General features: G+C 39.3%; 1 protein-coding gene and 2 long non-coding RNA genes across 6 annotated transcripts in view; 2 read left to right on the top strand and 1 right to left on the bottom strand.

The window, feature by feature from the left end:
• Nucleotides 1-877: 877 nt before the first annotated feature.
• Nucleotides 878-1911, top strand: LOC115749015 (glycine-rich protein DC7.1-like). Of its 4 annotated transcripts, XR_004016288.2 has the most exons (4): nucleotides 878-1033; nucleotides 1434-1508; nucleotides 1557-1580; nucleotides 1620-1911. XR_004016288.2 is itself a non-coding variant. In XM_048274395.1 (3 exons), exons 1-3 carry the CDS (start codon nucleotides 919-921, stop codon nucleotides 1682-1684), a joined length of 264 nt encoding a protein of 87 aa, XP_048130352.1. In that variant the 5' UTR covers nucleotides 878-918; the 3' UTR covers nucleotides 1685-1911. The 4 variants fall into 4 exon arrangements, 3 of the variants coding, with proteins under 3 accessions (XP_048130352.1, XP_030541564.1, XP_048130353.1); XM_048274395.1 differs by lacking the exon at nucleotides 1557-1580 and having other exon boundaries at nucleotides 1434-1517; XM_030685704.2 differs by lacking the exon at nucleotides 1557-1580 and having other exon boundaries at nucleotides 1434-1518; nucleotides 1642-1911.
• Nucleotides 1484-14210, bottom strand: LOC125313823. The gene is made up of 3 exons (XR_007197486.1): nucleotides 14160-14210; nucleotides 7501-7505; nucleotides 1484-1529 (listed from the first exon to the last, which is right to left on the bottom strand). It is a non-coding gene; the product is annotated as an uncharacterized LOC125313823 (long non-coding RNA).
• The window catches only part of LOC125313820, a 24694-nt gene continuing 13919 nt past the window's right edge, over nucleotides 13351-24125 (top strand). The window contains exons 1-2 of the long non-coding RNA XR_007197483.1: nucleotides 13351-13582; nucleotides 17002-17005. This is a non-coding gene — a long non-coding RNA (uncharacterized LOC125313820). The remainder of the gene's footprint in view (nucleotides 13583-17001; nucleotides 17006-24125) is intronic.

The raw sequence follows: 24125 nt of genomic DNA, 5'->3' as shown, positions 1-24125 counted from the left end.
TTTCAAAACACCGGTTAGGGCCTTCTAAGTAGTCTTGGGCATCCAAAGGTCTTGGGCAAATTTTTGATATTTTGTAACACAATCTCGGCGACCTTTGGTGCAAACTTGAGCTTTGAAAATGTTCAAAGCTTGAAGTAAGTCACCTCAGTTCTTGAGGCTTGGGGAGAACAAGGATCGAACATGTGGGGTGGCAAAGCTCTTTTCCTGGTAGGACAATGGGTGACGTGAGAAAGGACGTAAAGCTTTTGGTACTCTCTATGCATTACATTCCTAACTCCGCACGAACGAACGGGCCCTGAAAATGTTATTTCACGTTCTCCTTGTAAATGTGAAGGGGTAACATTGTATCCCTACGATTTTTAGTGATGTTGATTCACGTTCGACGTCTCCGATGTTGCATGTTCAATTTTTTTTTTTGGGTCAGAATGTTGCATGTCCAATTAGTTCGTAACTCTTTCAACCTTTTTGTTCGTATTCTTTTCGACTCTTTTACAAGATATCCTTATCTTTTAGCAGGAAAAGAAGATTTGGTAATTAGTCACTTGTGCGTAGTTGTGGCGCGATAAGAGGAGGTGCCCCATCTTTGAATTTTTCGCCGGATTTTGACAAGCACCTCGTGGCAAAAGATCAAGGCATGACTGATCTCGAAGGATTCGCGGGACAAAATTTCACTTGCCACGGCACCTTAAACAAGATCACAAGCGGGTCCCACCCACCCAATCTAATCCTCGACTCTTGGACGTGAATCCTTTTGGACGCATCTCCTCCTGATTTAAGCAATCACGACCGTTCATTAGTCAGGTGGGTCCCGCCACAGCTCAGATCTTCTTGTCCGTACTCCCGCCCTCCGCACTATAAATAGACCACCCCAGTTGCAGCGTAACTCCGCAGTTCACTCGCATAGTCTTCTCCCCTTGCATGATGAAAATGGCTTCCTCTAGGGTTCTCCTCCTGTGCGGCCTCCTGTTGGCCGTTGTTGTTCTCATGGTTGCACAGGTCTCGGCTCGTGACCTGGCTGAGATGACTCAGTCGCGTGAGTGCTCTCCTTATTTAAGTCTCTCATTAATTTTACTTTTCTGATTCTTTTTCTCATGTTCTAGGTGTACATATATATTTTTGTGTGGTTATCCGTGGTGTGAGCACTCGTCTTTGTTATTCTAACGAGATGAGAGGTGACTTAATATGGATCTGTCCACCTTTTATGAGCTTCAGTTGTTCATGGTAAATTAATTAATTTAATATTTTTTGGAAAAATTATGTTTTACAACATCAAGACGTGATGTACATCATAAAGAGGTTGATGGAATGGTAGCAGTTACAGAATAGTTGCATCTTAACTTACTTCTTTATGTACTCATACACAGTAAACTAGATTACATGTAATATGTTAAGTGTACACAAATATGATCATATGCGTTGGGTTTACATTTCAGAGGAGAACGTGAAGGATACTCACCACGGCCATGGAGAACACCACCACGGCGGCCATGAAGGACACCACCACGGCGGTCATCACGGTGGTTACCCTCCTGGAGAAGGTCACCACGGCCATGAAGGACACCACCACGGCTGTCATCACGGTGGTCACCCTCCTGAAGGAGGTCACCACGGCCATGAAGGACACCACCACGGCTGTCATCACGGTGGTCACCCTCCTGAAGAAACTGAAGATGTCAAGAATTAGATGATGGACTCATTGAGTCCATCATCCTGTTGGGAAAATGTGAGAGAATGTATGCTATGTAACTCATGGAAGCTTATGAGCTTTTGTAATGAGTGTCGAATAAAATGGTTTCTCTACTGTTGTAAGCAGCTTTGTTGTGTTTCGGTTGGTTCTTTTGGTGATTTTAAGTACGAGTCGTCTCAAATGTGTACTGATGTTTGCATATGAATGAATGAAACCCACTTCTTGTGTGTTTTTTCTTTTTCTAATGAAAACCTCTTTGATTATCGACAAATTCTATCCCTTAGCTCTGAATAGCAAGTGCTACTTCTCGAGTTTTCATATTTTTTCTTATTGGAAGTGAATGCATGGTTTGAGAACGTATACCAGACATGATAACTCCTAAAGTGCAAGTTATGCGCGCATGCGCGGTTACGTTTTAATTTAATAAATACTAGCGGGTGTAGTATTGTGCTCTTCTGAGAATGATTATTATGCACCTCTTTTAACTTAGGACATGGTGACTGTGGAGGAATGTCTATGCAGGTTTCCATTATTTTATGAATAACCAATTGTAAAATCAACATGCGAACATGTGAAAGTATTTCATGTGATCGTTTCATCAAGTATCTTTATTGCAAATAGACCATGTTCTTCCCCAACCCTGGTTTCAGAAAAATTACCTCGGAAGAATCTTCTTATTAGTGCTCTCATTTGTTTTGTTATTTGGAGTAATGTTTATAATATCATAACTTGTAAGATGTGTTGGGAAAAACACCCTCTTTGACTGAACCCGTGAGAAAACGAATCGAGCATAACCAATGGAAATATACGAACCAAAAGAAAAATAACACAAGGATTTTTAAGTGGAAAATTCCTCCAATGTGAAGGATAAAAACCATGATATTGTTCACGGAGTTCACCCGCATCTCCACTATTAATAGTTTAGGTACAAAACCTCACTGCTTTCAACAAAACTGAAATCCCAAAACTGTAAGTGAAGAGCAAACATCAACATCATATTTAACGAGAGAAAACGGATGAAAAACACCTCAAAAATATGGTCTAAAACCACCCACAAAAAGCTATAGTAGACACCTTCAAAACACGATCTAACCATTTAGAATCAAGACCAATTGGGGTTTATTTAATGTTCATATCAAACAACTCGATGTAACCAAAGAATGAGAACCTCTTGGTGTATACTCTGTCAGAACCTTAAAACTTTCTTGTGGACAGATCTCATAACGACAGCCAAAAGCCCATAGAATGACATTATCGAATGCTGACTATATATGCTGGTGATGGATGGATCATCCTTTGGTGGCAATCCTCGATATTTGGATTTTCAGTCGCAGCTTTTTATTTTTCTTCCGGCGCTTGACATTTTGTAGGAGATGTTCTTGGGTGCATCCGATGCATGTGAGCCCTGTGCATTCCGGCCCTTAGATCACGTGGCGTGGGACCCACCAAAGTCAAGGCTTAAGATGCATTTGGCTCGCATGCGCCCCGATCAACAAAAAAAAAAAAAGAATTCTCTTGTAAGACGTTTCCTCTTAAAAGCATTTTTTTTTAGTGCTCAAGACAATCTGACTATAGTATCTATTCCTGGTATGGTTAGTTTCTCTCTTCAGTACTTGGCCTAGACCATTCACTTCATTTCATATCCATTGAAGTCATTATCATGGTCCATGTATATGATTAATACGAGTTGCCTGTCATCACCGTGAGGTGCACAGTGAAGCGGAGTATCGTGGGAAGGGATGATATATGCTCTCAACATTTAGCAAATATCTTGCCGCTTACACGTGCGAACCCGGATTTCAGTAGTTGATGTGATACCCAGATTTCAGGTGTTGATGCTATCAATGTCTGGCCACAAGGCTGGGAAGATGTACTGCTTGTTGTTGCTCTAAAAACAGCAATTGTCGTGAAAGGATGTGCTCTTGACCGGTCGGATAGATTGTGTGTAGCATATGGCAGAGGGCAAATGTAACTTGTGTCTGGTCGATACCAGAACCAGGCGACGGGGATGGAGACTGTGCCCCCCACCTTCGCGTGTTGTCACTATTGACTCGCCCCTCCCTCCTTTTGATCAGACAGGTTCCCTCTCCTCCATGGAACATGTTCTTTTCACAGGAGACGGGGCTTGAATGGTCCGCGGAACTTATGTTGGTAACATACCAAATGTATTGTTCAGTGCAAGAAGGGTGATGAAATTGGTAGAATGGCAAAATCTAAATTGGGGCCAAAACAAACCACGGGCAATGTGAATGGAAGGTGGGTTAGGTGGGGGACTTTCTGCACAAGACAGAAACACAAGTAATCAATGTTCTGAACTCAGGAAGACACTGAGATCTTGTGGGGATGAAGCAATTCATTTTTTATTATTTTGATTTATTTATTTATTGGGGGTTCCCACTAGATTTCAAAATATAAGATTCACTATGCTGAGTTGTTATTGACAAATGATGAAGCACATAGTCCCAAATGCTGCTAAGCAATTCTTTTTTTTTTTTTTTTTGGGCCCCCACTATTTTCATTCTCTTTCGAGTCTAAAAATACAAATCTTTATTTTCATACGATGATCTGAGGTTGGTCGTGTAATATGACTTAAAATAGAGTTATTTAGTCAGGTGGGTCCCGCCACAGCTCATGTCTTTTTGTCCGTACTCCCGCCCTCCGCACCATAACACAAGGATATTTACGTGGAAAACTCCTCCAATGTGAAGGATAAAAACCATGATACTGTTTATGGAGTCCACTCGAATCTTCACTATTAATAGTTTAGGTACAACACCTCACTGCTTTCAACAAAACTGAAATCCCAAAACTATAAGTGAATAGCAAGCATTAACATCACATTTAACGAGAGAAAATGGATGAAAAACACCCCAAAAATATGGTCTAACCGTTCAGAATCAAGACCAATAAGTCCCAAAGCCACAGATAAAATTTCAGTCCTATCGGACCACGGATGGACTTCCAAACGTCGAGTTGATCGCTGCTGGACAGATTCGTTTTTCTCAGAAAACTGCTGCAGTCCCACGTCTTTTGGTACTTATTTTTTCACATATAAGTTGCCGATTTATTACCCTAGGTATAGCAGCCCCTCTCTAGCATAATAAGAGGCTAAGAGTTTACTTAAATGGGTTGGACCGACCTAAACGGCCCAACAAATCTCCCCTCCCAGCCCATTGAGGGAGATTTTGATACAAAAAAAAAAAAAAAACTCAACAGAAATCCATGCCGGTTTGGCACCGACAAAACTCATACTTCTCTTTAGTGAGAGCCTTTGTCATCATATCCGAAGCATTATCTTCTGTGTGTACTTTCTCAAGTTCTAACCCTTTGGATTCTAAAGTTTCTCGTATCCAATGATACATCATATCAATGTGCTTTGACCTGGCATGAAAAGTGAAATTCTTTGCAAAATGTATAGCACTTTGATTATTACAAAGTAAAACATACTTTTCTTGAGTGAAACCAAGTTCCTGTGTGAACTCTTTCATCCAAAGTAATTCCTTGCATGCTTCGGTTGCTGCGATGAATTATGCCTCTGTCATCGACAAAGCAACACATTTTGTAACCTCGACCGACAAGCCACAGCTCCCCCTAAGAAAGTAATCAAATAACATGAAGTGGATTTCCTTGTGTCAACATCCCTTGCCATGTCCGAATCAGTATACCTAATAAGAATCGACTTCTCACTTCCAAATGAAAGTCTCAAACTAAAAGTGCCTTGAAAATACCTTAGGATCCACTTCAATGCAATCCAATGCTCTTTACCTGGATTTGTCATAAAACGGCTAACCACTTCAGCTGCGTGAGCTATATCCGGCATTGTACAAACCATTGCATACATCAAACTACCTACTGTAGAAGCATAAGGAACTTTTTCCATGTCTTTTAGATCTTTCTCACTAGACGGACATTGTTTGTGACTAAGCTTAAAGTGTGTAGCAAGAGGCGTACTCACCACTTTAGCTTTATCCAGTTTGAACCTTTGAAGTACTTTCTCTTTGTGCTTCTCTTGAGATAACCATAACCTTTTCGATGAAAAACTTGGGGCTGGCTAAGCAAGTTCTTGGTATGAGGATCACTCGTGCAAAGTCACCTTGAGAGAATTTCTGCACAACCACATAATGATCGAAAATAGTCTTCTTATGGCTTGCTCCCCCATAAAAGACTTGGATTTTCTATACCATTTCCTTGACGCTTGCTTTAAGCCATACAAGCTTTTTTTCAATTTACAAATATAATTTTCTTTACCTTTCACCCGAAAAACCTCAAGTTGCTCCATGTATATATCTTACTCCAAATCACCGTGAAAAAAAACAGTCTTCACATCCATATGCTCATCCTCGAGATCAAGACTAGCTGCTAAACTCAAAACAACTCGAATTGAAGACATTTTCATAACTAGCGAGAAAATTTCGTCATAGTCAAGTCCCTTTTTCTGATTGAAGCCTCTAACAACCAATCTAGCTTTATATCGAGGACGTGAAGTAGTCTCATCTTGCTTCAATCTGTAAATCCATCGGTTCTTCAAAGCTCTTTTGTCCTTAGGTAGTGCCACCAACTCAAAAGTATGATTGTCATGCAACGACTTCATCTTATCATGCTTTGCATCGAACCATTCTTTCTTATTCTTATCTTTTACTGCTTCTTCAAAATCTTCGGGTTCACTTGCATCTGTCAATAGAACATACTCACTAGAAGAGTATCTAGTAGATGGGATGTGGTCTCCGGTAGACCTTCTCAAAGCAGTAGTTGGTAGAGCTAATGGTGCACTCTCTTAAGTATCAATGCCATCTAAATGCTACTGATCACCATGAGTCCGATCTTGAACCCGCTGATCATTCCGAGTCTAACCTTGAACTTGCTGATCCGGAGTCTAACTTTGAACACCATTTTCAACCCGATCATGCAACCGATCCCGTAACTCAAAAGGTAGGACTAAGCTAGTATCAAGTGACATACCAGAATTACGGGAATCTGTCTTCTTCATCTTCTCAATATCCCAAATTGTCTCATTCTCAATGAATACCACATCTCGACTTCTGAAAATTTTCTTCGCAACTGGATCATAAAGCCTGTAACCAAATTCATTAGAACTATAACCGAGAAAGATGCACTCTCGTGTCTTGACATCTAACTTGGACCTCTCATCCTTGGGAACATGAACAAAAACTTTGCACTAAACACCTTTATATGGTCATATGCTATATCCCATCCAAAACAATAATGGGAGATATGTTGATAACATGTACCATTGTACTCAAAGCCTCACCCTAAAAGGATTTTAGCAATTTGACATATGAAATCAAACATCCGACTCTCTCAACTAATGTTCTGTTCATTTTTTCTACTATGCCATTTAACCGAGGTGTTTTAGGAGGTATCCTCCGATGTTGGAATCCCCCGTTGCTTGTAATATTCATCAAATGGTCTGATGTACTCACCATCGTTATTTGAACAAATGCATTTCAACTACCTTCCAGTTTGTTTTTCAATTGAAACTTGAGACTGCTTGAATGCACCTAACACTTGATCTTTTGTCTTCAAAAAATAAACCCATCATTTTCTCGAATGATTATCAATGAATGTTACAAAGTAAGTTGCACCACTAAGTGATAGTGGTTTTATTGGATCATGAACATCTGAATGCATTAGTTCTAGCGACTGTGATTTTCTCGAAGGCGGATGACTCTTGAATGAAATTTTTCGATGTTTTCCTTCTAAACAACGTGCACGCTTCTCAAGTCTTGCACTCTTCACTCTAGAGAGTAAACCCCTTATAGTCAACAAACCAATATCTTTCTCACTTATGTGACTACGCCTCTTGTGCCATAACGCAGTTGCATTCTCATCTTTCACAACATTACACATGTCCTTGGAAATCTTGGCCTGAAACAAATACAAAGAAGATTGTTTCATGCCTCTAGCCACAACTAATGAGCCTCTGGTGAGTTTCCAGATTCAAACGTACTAGTCTCCAAGCACACATCTCCTATACCCACAACCGTAGCCAAACCGTCATTGACCATCCTTAAGGTGCTAAAATTTCCCGACCTGTAAGATGTAAAGAACTCCTTCTTGGAGGTGATATGAAGGGAAGCTCCACTATCAATAACCCGGTTTGAATCGTCACAGGCAAAATTAACATTGTCATCATAGCAAAGAATAATAAGTTCCTTAGTAGCGGTGGCTACCCGATCATCATTCTTGTTATTTCTTTTCTCATTGTTGTCATTGCTATTTTTCTTCTCATTTTTCAGTTGAAAATAATTTTTCATAATATGATCCATCTTCACGTAATGATGACACTCAACAATCTTTTTCCATGATCCGGACTTGCTTTGGCTCTTGTTTCTACCTTTCGGACCTCTACTTTGACTTCTATCCCTGTTTTCAACAACTAAAACTTTAGAATGAGAGAAAGAACCATGCGTTTTTCTTCTCATCTCTTCATTCGGAATGCCACTTTTTGCAAAATCCATAGTAATAATACCATTAGGTGCAGCATTAATCAAAGACATACGAAATGTCTCACAAGATTCCGGTAAGGTACACAACATCCAAAGTCCTTGCACTTCATCATCAAATTTAATGTTCATGGCAGAAATTTGGTATATCACTCCCGAAACTCATTCAAAATGGTCTAATAGAGATTGGCCATCTTTGTAATGTAACTCCATAAATTGTTTAATCAAACATATTTTGTTGTTGCCAGTCTTCCGTGCATATAATGACTCAAGCTTTTTCTACAAAGTTCTAGCATGCAATTCTTTGTTGATATAATTCAAAACATTACCATCAACAAATTGTCGAATAAACCCACACACAGTTTTGTGCTCAAGATTCCAATCGGTATTGGTCATGTTATCGGGTTTAGCATCAGCAAACACCGGTAAATGCCCGCGCTTCACATATAGAAGAACTTTCATTTTTCCTCTCAATACATGATAATTCTTTCCATTCAAACTGGCCATCTTGCACATAGTTGGTTCCATCGTTCAAGAAAAAACAATGCTCTGATACCGCTCTGTTGGGAAAAATAGCGAATAAATTTCCCTCTTTGACTGAACCTGTGAGAAAAAGAATCGAGCACAACCAATGAAAATATACGAACCAAAAGAAAAAGAACACAAGAATTTTTAAGTGGAAAACTCCTCCAATGTGAAGGATAAAAATCACGAGATTGTTCACGGAGTCCACCCAAATCTCCACTATTAATAGTTAGGTACAAAACCTCATTGATTTCAACAACGCTAAAATTCCAAAACTATAAGTAAAGAGCAAGCATCAACATCACCTTTAACGAGAGAAAACGGCTGAAGAACACCCCAAAAACATGGTCTGAAACCTCCCACAAAAAGCTGCAGTAGACACCTTCAAAACGCGATCCAACCGTTCAGAATCAAGACCCATAAGTCCCGAAGCCTCTGACAAAATTTCAGTCCGATCGGACCACAGATGGACTTCCGATCGTCGAGTTGATTGCTGCTGGACAGATTCGTTTTTCTCAAAAAAACTGCTGCAGTCCCACGTCTTTTGCTGCTGATTTTTTCACGTATAAGTTGCTGATTTGTTACCCTAGCTATAGCAGCCCCTCTCTAGCATAATAAGAGGCTAAGAGCTTACTTAAATGGGCTGGACCGGCCTAAATGGCCAACAAGATGCAACCCACTAATCAAAGGTACAAACGAAGAGCTTTTTCTTTAATCAAGGACCAAAAAGAAGTATAGCTCTTCGCAATTGCCTGCCGCAAAATTTTAATTCAAACGTTAATGTCGGCATATAGTTGTTTCGCTCTAGTTTATAGCTTTGCAACAATATAAAACCAGAAAGAGATATTAAGGTGCAAGAGTATGCTTGCGTACTATTTCTTTCTTTCTCTTTTTCTGAGAAAGTAAAATTATGATGTTGCTGGGAAAACAGCAAAGCAGTGATCGTATGGCTAATGTTGATATCCAGCCAATATTCAACAAGGTGATTTTATATTATGAAAATTCACCTTTGAATGCAAAATCATGAAATTTTGTCGATGTTTGCGTGTTGGTTTTTCAACTGAATAAACTTACATTGCAATTTTGTAAGGTCATTACCTAATCCCTTAAAAATAAAGGAAGTTGAGTTGACTGAATCAAGCCGGACGACTTTATCCGTAGATTCCGTGGTGCTTTACTTATGTGTACATGTTTCGTGGGATATCAATCTAATCCTAAAATGTAATCAAGTCTCCATACTTATATCATTGAATCAGAGGCGATTACGTAGAAGAAAAATCCTCCATTTTTTTGGATCTAACAAAAATATTCCAATGCTGAGTACACATGTTTATACCCAGTCCCACCGCAAGCTCTTGGAGTCCACAAGTAAGGTGTGTCTCCGTGCAAATCTATTCTTCATCGCTAGCAAACTCAGTCTTTGATTAAAAATAATTCTGACACGAGACCCAACTGGTGATCCGACCTATTGACTCGATCAACGTCCGACCATTGATCGTCGATAGTTGACTTGTCAGACCGGTCAGACCTGACGGATCGAAAACCAAACCGGTCTAATTGGACCCGGTTGACTCCCATGCGTGGACTACACGCGTCGAGAATTCTCGGGGTACGTGTGGGCGCATGAGAGGTCTGTTTGGGGTGTACGATGTACTGTTGTGTTCGTTTTGAAATTATCTACAATGTGGTATAGTTTTATTATAGTTTTGATGGCCTTAATGTTGTAAAATACAAGATGAAATTATAATTATAATTGAAATTATTTGAACGTTCCCAATTTATTTGTTGTATCATGGATTATGAGTAATCCTCTTATTCTGTAATGTTACAAAAACAATTGTACGACAGTATCAAACTCCCAGAATTTCGAGAACGGCGGCGTAAAAAAAGTAACTCGCGTTGTTAAGGAGAACTTTGACCTATTACGGTTGGGTTGGTAGTGACAAAATGTTGGAGCATGTTAAGAAGGTCAGTGGATGATAGAACATTTAATATGGGAAGGTTCCCGTAGTGGAAGGATTGAAGTTGAAAGACACATGCATTGAGAAACATCCTACTTAGAGTTTGGCAGTCGATAATTGGTGATCTTAGGGACTCTGGCAAATACCCTCTATATGAAAAGCCAATAGTAGTGTTTATGAAGAACTATATAGAGATTGGGGCTAGAAAGACATCGGCTTTGGCGGTGAATTCAACCTGGTGCAAATCTAAGGGATTTGCAAAGGTCTTCCCCTAGCTGCCTAGTTCGACCATTGATCTTCCTGAGGATTTTATTGAGTCTATCCCAGTTCTTGTGAGGAGGACTGAGATAAATTGATGTTATTCCTTTAGCATTGGTTGTCTTGAGGTTGATATTGTTCATTCTTGTAAGACTTATGAGTTGTTTATTTTAGGAAATATTATGTTATGAATATTAATGTCTTTACATAAATGGATATTGTTTTGTACACGTTTCATTTAAGTGGGGGAATTCTAGAAGGTTTTAGTAACTTTAAAGAACTCAATTTTTACACAAATAATTATATTAATGATAATTTCAAATTAGAATTATTAGATGGTAGTTGGGAATGAAGTGATCTTTTGAATCTAAAACCTCATGTGAAATTATTCATTAATATAATTAATTTGTATAAAATAGATGCATAAATGTAAAGTATTAATAATTCGTAAGTATATGTCTAAATAACTTTGTATTCAAGTATAATGGCTTCAGCTTTTAAGAATATCGTGGCCGAGCTCAACAATGGCTGGAAATTGAATTGTGAGAATTATGAAATTTGAAATATAAAAATCCAATATTTGCTAGAAGAGCAAGAAGCGCTTGAAGTTCTTAACTTAGTTATTGAAGAACCCGAAGATGGAAATACTGTTGCAACATAGAAGGGACAAGGAAGCATTTGCTGCTTGAAAGAAAAAGAACTCAACTACTCGCATTACATTATTAAATAGCATGAAAAATTACATTATGCGGGAGATCATGCAATTTGATAATACCAAGGATATGTTGAAAGTATTAAAAGTAAGGTTTGGTTAGACATCGTTCACCAGGCCGAGACAACTCACTATTAGGTTTGACTCATACAAGATGCCTCATGGACAAATATGAAATGACATCGGAGGCGTATGTCGAACATGATAAGTGAATTGAAAGATGCCGACAACATATTAACTAACAAGCAGCAAGTGCAAGCAGTAATCCGTTCTTTGTAGCATAGCTAGGAGCAGATGAAAATCCACCTGACCCACAATGAAAACATCATTTAAGGATGCCATGCGTCATCTTGAGTTAGAAGAGGATCGATAGTATATTAGTGAACTTTTTTCTTCCAAATATGCGATCGATATTATATTAGTCATCCTATTTCACCCCTCACTTTTTAACTTTTCTTGCTCCAGAGACAAAGGGAAGACTGAAGAGAGCAAGATGGTCGCGCAACGCCGGGGTCAAGAGCGTGACGAGGGTCGTCGAGAGTCTCGCAGTGTGGTTTTTCCCTAGTTCGCGCGACAAGAGGTTGGGAGGTGGCAAGGGCGGCAGCGGTGGATGACGGGATTTATGGATGGTGGTGCAGCTGTTGGTGGGTGGCGGCAACAGTGGCAGTGAATTTAAGGGAATTGGGGCTTGGGAGAGATGGTGAGATGGAGCTGGTGGGGCTTGTGAGTCAAAAGTTTCTTCTTGATGTGCATTTTACATTGATTACCAAACAATATCTTCATGAAGTGAAAATTTTTGGAGTTAAAAGTCCTTTCTAGAGTTGCAAACTCCCTATATCCAATATGTAAACCACAATTATTTAAGAAAATCCATCAATAGAAATATATGGATGGAGATGAAACCATGAGAGCGCATTGTTATTATTTCACGAATGAAATGTAAATGATACAAACTCGCTTTCATATTCTTATAACGTGATAGACAAAATTAATCATTAATTTTAGAAAATGAATGGATATTCATATTCGTTTTCTTGTGGATTCAGTATAGGTCCAGCTTGCAAGAAACTGTCTATTCAATTATTTAAACTTTGCGTCGGTAATTTAATTTCTCGTGGGTGAGAAAATCCTACGATGCATGCAAGAATAAGACAAATGTCTGCAACCAGTTCTCGACGTCTCGTGGCCTAGGGAGAATAAGGATCGAACATGTGGCGGGCAAAGCCCATTTCCTTGTAGGACAATGGGTGACGTGAGAAAGGGCGTAGGAATTTGGTAATCTCTATGCCTACGATTTCTAGTGATGCTGATTCAACGTTCGATGTCTCCGATGCTGCATGTCCAATTAGTTCGCAACTCGTTCAACCTTTTGTTCATATTGTTTTCGACCCTTTTGCAAGCTATCCATTATCTTTTAGCAGAGGAAATGAAGGTTTGGCAATTAGTCAATTGGGAGTAGTTGTGGCGCGATAGGGAGAACCCACAGCACAAGGTGCCACATCTTTGAATTTTTCCCTGGATTATGACAAGTACCTCGTAGCAATAGCTCAGGACATTACTAATCTCGAAGAATTCGTGGTACAATTCGTCTACTTTCACTTACCACGGCACCTTAAACAAGATCACAGTCGGGTCCCACCTACTCAATCTAATCCTTCACTCTTGGCCGTGAATACTTTTGGACGCATCTCCTCCTCATTTAAGCAATCACGACCGTTCATTAGTCAGGTGGGTCCCGCCACAGCTCATTTCTTCTTATCCGTACTCTCGCCCTCCGCACTATAAATAGGGTACTCCGGTTGCAGCGTCACCACGCACTTCACTTGCATAGTCTTCTTCCCTTGAGATTTCTCTGGTGATCCACGAGCCTTGCATGATGAAAATGGCTTCCTCTAGGGTTTTTCTCCTGTGCGTCCTCCTGTTGGCCGTTGTTGTTCTCATGGCCGCCCAAGTCTCAGCTCGTGACCTGGCTGAGGTGACTCAGTCTCGTGAGTGCTCTCCGCATTTAATTTTTTCGTCAATTTTACTTCTCTGGTTCTCTTTAGTTTGATCGAAAATACGGAACCGCGTTCTCACGTTCGATGTGTATATATGTTTTCGTGTGATTGTCCATTGTGCAAGCACTCGTGTTTGTTAAAGGCAGATAGACAGGCAAATAATCATGGAAAATTATAACGAGACTATAGACGACTTAATCCGGGTCTGTCCACTTTTGTGAGCTTCAGTTGTTCATGTTATATTAATTAATCTTATATTTTTTGAAAAATTATGTTTTACAACATCAAGATGTGGTGTACATCATAAAAAGGTCGATGGAATGGTAGCAGTTACTGATTAGTTGCATCTTAACTTACTTCCTTATATACACGTACACAGTAAACTAGATTACATTTAATATGTTAGTGTATACAAATATGATCATATGCATTTGGGTTTACATTTTAGAGGAGAACATGAAGGATGATCATCACGGCGGCCATGGCGGCGGCCATGGTGGCGGCCATGGCGGCGGCCATGGTGGCGGCCATGGCGGTGGTCATCACGGTGGTCACCCTGCTGAAGAAACTGAAGATGATCACGGCGGCCATGAAGAACACCACCACCATGAAGAAGAACACCACCACCACCATGAAGAAGAACACCACCACTGTCATCACTGTGGTGACCCTGCGGAAGAAACTGAAGATGTCAAGAATTAGATGATGAACTCCGTTGTTCCATCATCCTGTTGGGAAAATGTGTGAGAATGTATGCTACGTGACTCGTGGAAGCTTATAAGCTTTCGTAATGATTGTCGAATAAAACGGTTTCTCTACTGTTGTAAGCAGCTATGTTGCGTTTCAGATTGTTCTTTTGGTGATTTTAAGCACGGGTCGTCTCAAATGTCTACTGACGTTTGTATATGGACGAATGAAACCCACTTCTTGTGTGTTTTTCTTTTCTTAATGAAACCCTCTTTAATTATCCACAAATTCTATCCCTTAGCTCTGAATAGCAAGTGCTACTTCTGGAGTTTTCATATTTTTTTCTTATTGGAAGTGAATGCATGGTTTGAGGACCTATACCAGACATGAGAACTCCCACAGTAAGTACAAGTTATGCACACAAGCATCGTTATGTTCTAATTCAATAAACACTAGCGGGTACAGTATTGTGCCCTTCTTAGAATGATTGTGCACCTTTTTCAACTTAGGACATGGTGCCTGCGGAGGAACGTCTATGCATGTCTCCATTATATAAAATCAACATCCAGAACATGTGAAAGTATTTCATGTAACCGTTACATCAAGTATCAATAATCAGGATTTGCAAATAGACCATAATTTTCACCGATCCTGGTTTCAGAAAAATTCTTCCGACAAATCTTCTGATCAGTGCTCTCATTTATTTTATTACGTGGAGATTGGAGTGAATGTTTGTAATGTCATGACTTGTACGATGCAACCCGCTAATCAAAGGTGCGAATGAAGGATTTTTTTCTTCAATCAAGGACCAAAAACATTACAGCTCTTTGCAGATTGCCTATTGCAATTTTTTTAATTCAACCGTATAGTGGTTGCTCTCTAGCTTATAGCTCGGCAACAATGTAAGTTAAAACCAGAAAGGGATAAGAAGGTGCAAAAGTCTTCTTGTTTGCTCAGTCTATCACGTGTGTCTCCATTCGAAATAAAGCTGCAGTTTAGAAATGAAACACGATACATGCCTTTTTACTCAACCTATATCTATCTGTCATTATGTATTATAATTTACAAGTACTATTTCCTCACGTTTTCTTGTTCTGAGCAATTATTGTATGGCTAATGTTTATATCCAGCCAATGTTTAACAAGTTGATTGCTGAAAATTACTGTGGAAAATCTCCTTTTGAATGCAAAATCTTCACCTTTTTATTTATTTATTTATGTTTGCGTGTTGCTTTCCACTGGATAAATTTAGAATGCCATTTTGTAAGTTCATTACCTAATCCTCTAATAACAAAGGAAGCTGAGTTGACTGAATCAAGTCGTACGACTTGATCCAGTCAACTCAACTTGTGCGTACATGTTTCGTGGGATACCAATCTAACCCTAAAATTATGTTCCAACCGCAGCCAATAAAGTATGCATTGGTAATTGGTTTTGCTGTAAGGCTGGTATTCAATAGTACGTGTTGAAGAGTGAACAACAATGTATGATGAAATTCATCACACTCTCGGATATACCGTAAAATATTCCCGAGGGATATCATATGATTACTATTTAGGCTGTCATATGTCTGAATTCATGAAGAATATTTACAGGCGTTCACGTGCTCATGTTTGTATGCGGGTTCACATAAATGAGGTGCAGTGGAAAGCGATAGATGACCTAACTCTAAACCAATTTGCCACATCCCTCTCAAGCTCCCCACTGAAGCTTGACTTATTCGAAACTTCATGTTGATCTAAATCGAGGTAAGATAAGATTATACATGGGACCAAGCCGTCAACTTTTCTTACTACAGCACGTCAAAACGTCCTGGGCCCCCACCCTTCCTACCTAATCTTGGAGGGTTTTTATCGACCATAATCGTGAAAACCATATTGCTGAAAGTTTATCGTTGGACTTACCTCAACCATATTTGACTTTGGAATGTCTATACTTCTTCTTCTTTGGTTTTCGATTATTAATATGAAGCAGAATCGAAGAAAATGGGCTCAGTCCTCCAGATTAGAAAGAACATGTGTGATAGATACGCTTCAGAAAGATGGGTTATTTATGATTTTTTTTTTGTTATAAATATAAGATTGTATTTTAATTTCTCTCTGATTTGAAGATATTGAATCTTATTTGACTGATTGGATATCACCTACATGTAAACTTAACTGAAGATTAATAAAAATGATGTCCAGATTTATAACTCGCCAACAAGAAGACTAGTTTCGAGGAAATTTAGGAAGATAGTCTTACTGTATATGCCCAGTCATTGATCTTTAGAATGTAATCAAATCTACTAATATCATTGAATCGGCGGCGATTACGCAGAAGAGAAATCCTCCATTTTCTTGGATCTAATAGAAATATTCCAATGCCGTGTGCACATGTTTATACACAATCGCACCATGAGCTCCCGGAGTCCACAAGTAAGGCTTGTCTCCGTGCAAATCATTCTTCATTGCTAGCAAACTCAGTCCTTTTCTTCAAATTAACTGAGAAATGGCTTCCTCTAGGGTTTTTCTGCTCCGCAGCCTCCTCGTCGCTGTGCTTCTTATGATCTCAGCTCATGAACTTGCCGGGGCACCTCAATCATCTCGTTGGTATCGCTTCCCTAGACTTCTCTACACGGTTCGTATGTATGATCAAATGGTACTTCTATTACTGACTCTAGAGAAATTAATTATCTCCCATCATTTTTGTGATGAGAAAGCCCACGATAGTCAAGTAAAACCGGGCATGTAAATATTATCTGGTTGGAATGAAATGATTTGCCAGAAACTTGGCAATGGAATTTTGGATTCCATCACCTATGCTATAGTTTTTTTTTTATTATTGTACAGGATCCATTGGCTCCACCGGACTTCGCCCGGTGTCCGGCCTAAGAGCCAACCAGTGACTATATCTGGAGGGGAATTGGCCCAGCAACTCACCGCCGGGGCCCCCCACTTATGCTATAGTTTTGATCTCTACTAGGAAGAAATATCTTATGTACTTCGCTGGATCACGTTTGTGTGCATGTTTGAAGAAGAGTGCGTGGAGGAGGATGGGAAAAGCCATGGAAGGTATGGTCTGGAGAAGGAGCATGGCGGGGGCCATGGCCACGACCACAAACCCGATCACGATCGGGAGGACGTTGACGACCATGAGCACAGTGATGGGAGAAGTGTCAAAAAAGTCCTAAACCTATTACATTAGTGCCAATTCAGTCCTAAACCTTTTTTTGGTGCCAATTCGGTCTTAAACCTTTTGCATTGGTGCCAATTAAGTCTTAAACCTTTTATTGGTGCTAATTTAGTCTTAAACTTTCAGTATTATTGTCAATTCAGTTCTAAATCTTTTATATTTATACCAATTGAGTTAATCCGGCCAATTTTGATCTAAAATCGCTCACGTGGACATCAATTGTCCTGTATGGCATCGCTAGCGCTAACTTGGACATTTTTTAATATTATTTTAATATTTTAAATAAATTTTTAAGCAATTTTTTGGTTTTTTTCAAAATTATTTTTAAAAATTATTTAAAATATCAAAAAAATATTTAAAAAATATCCATGTTAGTGCCAACCGTGCCACGTAGGATAATTGATGTCCATGCTGGTGATTTCCAATCAAAATTGGTCAGATTGACTCAATTGACACAAATGCAAAATTTTTAGGACTAAATTGGCACTATTGTAAAAGGTTTAGGACTGAATTGGCACTAATAAAAGCTTTATGACTTAATTGGTATCAATACAAAAGGTTTAGGACTGAATTAGCATCAAAAAAAGATTTAGGACTGAATTGGCACTAATGTAATAGGTTTAGGACTTTTTTGACACTTTTCCCGCACAGTGATGATTACGATCATGAGGACGACCATGACGATGATGACAATCATGACCAAGAAGCCGACGATGATGACGATCGAGAGGATGATCACAACCACGAGCCGGACGGCGATCATGAGCACGACCGTGACCGTGACCATAGCCAAGGCGGTAATGGGTCGAGCAAAGGCAACCCATAGAAGAAAGTGAAGACCGCAAGAGTAATTAGATAGCTACTGAATTTTAATTTTGCTGCTTCCAGTATGTCGTTCTCCTGTGTGTTATAATACGGAATAAGTGTGTGGGTGTGTGAGACCAATAAATTGAAGCTTCCAGCTTTATGCGTGGACGAAGATGATATTCCCTTACTAGCTCACCTGAGCAAGTGAGCATATAAAGCTCCAGCTTCATATGTCAATTGAAGTGTCTTATGTACTCGTATCTATTTTCCTAAAAGCCAGATCGCTTAACATTTTACTAGGACTTTACCAATGGTTGGTCGAGATTTCGGTTTTCTTCTTCTTCTTCTTTTGTTTGTTTATTCTCGAAAGATGAATGTGGATCAAAGCTTATTTAGTCCATACTGGCATGAGATCCATAAGTATTTACTCCCTTCTATGATTCTATCACGAGCCCCTGTAAATAAGCTTGGCAGGAGAAAATTTTTAGGTGTTTCTGATGTACGATTTAAATGGTCCGCCTTATAAATAAATGGTTGTCGATCATATCAAAATTAAAGGGAAAATTTCAAATAAGGGCCTCAAGTCCTCTCATTTCTCAAATAAGAGTCTAAAATGAACGCCGTTTCAAATAAGGGTCTGAAGTGCCTTTTTTGTTTCAAAAGAAGGCCTGATCAAGGGTATTTTTGTCATTTCAATTTTTGATTTTCTTTTTTCTTCTTTTCTGTTTTTTTTCCTTTGTTTCGTCGAGACCCTCGCCTGATTTACCCTTTCCAAGGCACTGTTCATCGTCTCTTTTACAGAGACAACCAGGACTCTCTTCTACAAAATGAAAAGAAGAATGAAACGGAGCGAGGATTCTAGACACCTTGCGGCGATAGATGGAAGTCGAATGCCGAATAAGAGTACTATGGCTCTATGAAGAGTATGGAAAAATTGAAATCGAGAGCGACTAGGAATTCCCCAACGTCCATTCCTTCACGGTAACGCGAAACATACAAAAAGGGGTAAGAGATTTGGGGGGTCGGAATCGCGATTCCATTCTCGCCCTGCCATCCAATCCCTTTGTCAAACATTTATTTTCTTTCCCCATGTCTAAAAGGGTTCCTACACGTTCTTCCTCAAAAGAAGACTTAAGAAGAAAAGGGGAAAAAGGGGCTCGAAGCGTGTGCGATGTTCTTGGGAAGTCATCAAAACGGTCTCGAGCTTTTGTGGGGAAGCATATCATGCTTTCACCTACCAGCGGGGGATATGGTCGGTTCATGAGGCGATTCTCATCGTTCGCTTTCCCCCTTCCTCGTCGGATTTTTTTGTCTTAGAGTAGAGAATTTGTCTTGGGACAGGGTTTAGATTGTTTTTGTTTGTCAACTCATGTTAGGCTGAAAATTGATTAGCTCTGGTGAGAAATTGACGGTTTTTAAACAATTCTATGAACCCTGATTGTCTCTGTAAAAGAGACGATGAACAGTGCCCTGAGTTGAGACGATAAACAGTGCCTTGGAGAGGGTAAAACAGGCGAGGGTCTCGGCGAAACAAAGGAAAAAAAAAAGAAAATCAAAAAAGGAAATGACAAAAATAACCTTGATTAGGCCCTCTTTTGAAATAAAAAGGACACTTTAGGCCCTTATTTGAAACGAGATTCACTTCAGACTCTTATCCGATAAAATAAGAATACTTGAGACCCTTATCTGGAATTTTCCCAAAATTAAATGGAAGGGCATGAATGGACACACGCATTGAAAATCACCCTATTATGAGTTTGAAGGATCAACTTCATACATTATATGAATTTGCTATTAAACTTTCTTTGCAACAGCTCCCCCCCTATTCATCTATGAATAAACTCTCCGAAAAAGAGACAAAAAGTTTGGTTTACCTTTCGATAAAAGTCCAAAAGCTATCGAGCAATTCACCCTGTTGGCCATGATCCATAGACATTAAAGGCCATTAAAATTCGTTCCTTTGCATATTTTTTCCTACTGTTGCATATAATGGTCCCCAAAAACCGTGGAGACATAGAATCATATTTCTCAAATTTCAGAACATTAGCACCTTTCATTGTTTGTCGTGTTTCCTAAGCAAGCAACGAAACTACAAAAATCTGGACAAAATTTGTTTGCACGAAATCAAACCCTTCTAAATCAATCATATAGTCCAAATCCTGGCGCTATAACAGATCCCATTAACGCACCCAGCTAGTTAGCCTAAATTTCATTCAGAAGTTCCAGCATGAAACTTAGGGTTTACCGAGGCTCAGAAGTTCCAGCAATGGAAGTTAGGGTTTGGCGAGGTATAGCAAGTCATCAAGTGCCCCTTGTACATTAAGAGGTAAACTCCAAATGCTTCCTAACTTTTGCTTTCGCCTTGGCTCATCAATGGGCGTGAGAGAGATGTTTGAGCTGAATTTTACTTCTTCTTTTTTTTCATTTTTTCATTTTTTTTTTTTTTTTGCAGCTCTCGCATTTTAACTTTGTCTTTTCAACTCAAAGCATTCACAATAATTTTCATTATTTCAAAATTAAAGCTATAACTTAAATTTTGAAAAAAGTAGCAGTAATTGATAATGTTCCCCGGCCAAAATAGGAAAAAGTACAAAAAAGACTAAAAAACTTATTGCACTTGTGCTAATTCAATAATAAACCTTTCAATTGTACCCACTTAAAAATTTTGATGATTTCTGGCCTAAATTGGCCAAATGCTCAATTGGTAAAACTTGATAAGGTTTAGGACTCAATTAGTCCAATTAAAAAATCTAGGACTGAATTGGTACAAATACAATAGGTTTAAGACTTTTTTAATACTTTTCTCGAGGAAAATTGTCTTTCCACACATACAATTTCGTTAGATCGCGTAATTTTACCAATAATTTCTTTTCGTTATTTAGTAACTCAATTATTTATATATAAAACAATTTTGCTTAATTCTTCGACTTCCGATTTCTTGCGCGCGCGCGCACAATGCGTGTGCATGTTTGCTGGTCATCTGAAAAGATTAGTGTTACCGCGGCTCAATTGTCAACCCTCAATAGTACCAAAACGACAATACTTGTAACGAAGTAAGTATGCATGTCTGAAACTGATTTATAGTAATCTGCTATCACGATGAGATTGATAACAAAGTAATAGTTAGAACCCTCAAACAAGTTCAGGCAATGACGATCTTGTCCTTAATCCATGAATGTAGAATAAGAAGATTGTGTGTCTATATATGCGCGCCGATACAATTCCTTGCACAAAGGCGGTAAAAACCGAGTTTACTACATCCCTTGGCGCTCAAATTTCCCACTGAAGCTTACTTAAATGACTCGAGTAGATCTCGTTCTCGACGCTGAAACAAGAAAATTTCGGGACCAAACGTGGAACTTCTTTTTCGTCTTAATGTGTCCATGTCATATGTATCCATGACTCTATATATGACTGTACGAAACCATCTCGCCAGAACTTTTTCGCAGTCTAGGGCGCATGCTTGCTGAGTAATTAGATTAATTGAAGTTATGATTAATGAAAAAGAAAAATCCTCTTATCAAAGCGACATCTAACAAAAGTGTATCGGTTAATAGGCTACGCTGGTTTTACTTGGCCCCCTAGGCAAGCTCCTCTCTCCACGCCTTTACCATGCAAATTCAATCCGCAGGTTCATCACTTAAAAGCAATCTCGAGTTCTTTGGTTCATTGCCTTCAAGTACACAGAGGGATGGCGTCCCCTATTCTCTGCTCTGTGGCCTTGTCTACGGAGGCGTCAGCTTGCGAGCTTGCCGAGGTGACTAATTCATCTCGTAAGTTTTGCTCTACTTCTTCATCCATCTTCTCTGTATATCTACACTACAAATGTATAATCAGTCGAACATTTTTGTGCATTTAAGAGAGCATGAAGGAAAACGGGCATGGGAAAGGCCATGGTAGTCTTGGGAAGGGGTACGGCAGCAATGCCCATGTCCATCATGATGACGATGACAACCATCATCATGATCATCGACGACGACGATGACCATGATGATGACGGCGATGATGATGGTGAACGACATGAACATGGCCACAACCTCGGCCACGGTGATCATGGGAAGAAGCGTTGTCAGGATGGCCACCCAAAAGAAGAGCTTTAAAAAGCCGGATTAACTAGAAAGTCACTGAAGTGCCATACGTACGATCCTCCTCCTCCCTGCTAGTACAGTGTGTAAGGGAAAGTGTGTAACTAATAAAGCTCTGAGCTCCCTCTATGCGTGAAGAAAGAAGATACTGCCAATGAGCGGGTCTCAAACGGAGCAGCAAGCTAATAATAACCCACAGTGTGGTTTTCATAAATGCTTTCATGTACTGATGCACATATATTCCATGGAAAAAAAAAGCGTATTATTCGAAACATCTTGCGGAATCATAGCATAGTACATCCATACGATGCGGACAGGTAATCACATAGAAGAATTGAAGAAAATAGGGATATAAAGTCCGGCCCGCAAAGAAAATACATAACTGTACTTGGTTGAAAGCCGCTTCTAATTGATCATTTGCATTATGTGCGGTGAATATAAGCAAATATGATTAATTAGCTAATAAGTGGGCATTGCTAGAGAGAATTACCAAAATAGTCTTAAACCTATTACAATTATGCCAATTCAGTTTCTAAACATTTTGCATTTGTGCTAATTCAGTCAATTTGGCTAGTAGGACCATTGAGCCTTGTTGCTCTTGCTGCGTTTGTGGTCATTAAAAGTCTAGACTTGCAGTCACTGCTATTCCTCACTGATTTGAGTTTGTGTCGCGTTTCAGAATATTTCTTCATCACCTTTCCGCATCTTTAACAATCATCAGCATCGTTTCTCACCATTTCGGAGCCATGACAGGGTTTCTCTGCTTTCCAATCGAGAGAACTCCAAGGAATGTCGAAGGTCGGCGTCGACACACATCGGAAACATTTCCAAAATCTCCCGTTGTTAGTTCGACTTCAACTTGTATCCGGTAACCGTGCTTTTAAGGTAAAATTCAATCTACTATGGTACTCTGTTTTAAGAATGAAATGGTTGAGATGTCATGTGATCTATTAAGGTTGTAATCTGTTCTATTTGAACTCATTTTCCTTTGATGAAAACATCCGGTGCCGAGCCTTCTTAAGTTAGTTAGGAATCACTGTTTGAAAATAATTACTATAGGTTCTTAAACCGACGATCCAACATGTTTTTATGAAATGTCTATGACAAGTGATTTAGAGATATGGTTGTTTAATCTGAAGATACATAATGATGCGATTTGTGTTAGATAGGTTGATTCGTTGTATATGTGAAGTAGCCGAGAGCTTTACTGAATTTGACGTTCTTGGTGTTATATGTACTACAACTTCAATGGTAGAGTGATCGTCACTTCAAGGAAACGAGTTGCTAATTGATGATCCAAGCCATTGATCTTGGATTGCATTTATACTCCATCAATATTGATCATGTGATGCTCCAAAATATCACGCGCCACACATGTTTCTATTTTTTTTCTCTTTTAACACAATGAGTTGCACAAGTTTAACACTAAACATATCACCATAACACAACATTGATAGTTTATGTTATCATACAATACATATGCATCCTCACAAAATATGTCAAACCCGAGAAGGGTAATGGTTCCTATCTCCATACTAGTTTCGACACCACAAAAGCATGTATGTACGAATGTCAAACTATTAGCTACGAATTGACCGCTACACTCATAAGCAAGCCACCATCGTCATACCTAGGGGGACCATCAAACCCTATCAGGTTTCAAACCGTCTTGCCATCCACATCCATATACTAGGCAATGAAGTGGTAGGGAAGAAGCACAGGCAACCCTACTTGCGTATAGATAGTGGAACTAAGCTTAATATATACCA

The sequence above is a fragment of the Rhodamnia argentea genome, chromosome 2, assembly GCF_020921035.1.
Source record: "Rhodamnia argentea isolate NSW1041297 chromosome 2, ASM2092103v1, whole genome shotgun sequence".
NCBI lineage: Eukaryota > Viridiplantae > Streptophyta > Magnoliopsida > Myrtales > Myrtaceae > Rhodamnia > Rhodamnia argentea.
This window is presented reverse-complemented; position numbering and strand designations above follow the sequence as displayed.

What these genes read in the sequence shown, in the direction of transcription:
- LOC115749015 (XM_048274395.1), top strand. Translation starts at nt 919, where the DNA reads ATGATGAAAATGGCTTCCTCTAGGGTTCTCCTCCTGTGCGGCCTCCTG. An exon ending in GGCTGAGATGACTCAGTCGC is followed by an intron (nt 1,034 to 1,433) that starts GTGAGTGCTCTC and finishes TTTACATTTCAG; the next exon opens with AGGAGAACGTGAAGGATACT. An exon ending in CCACCACGGCGGTCATCACG is followed by an intron (nt 1,518 to 1,619) that starts GTGGTTACCCTC and finishes ACGGCCATGAAG; the next exon opens with GACACCACCACGGCTGTCAT.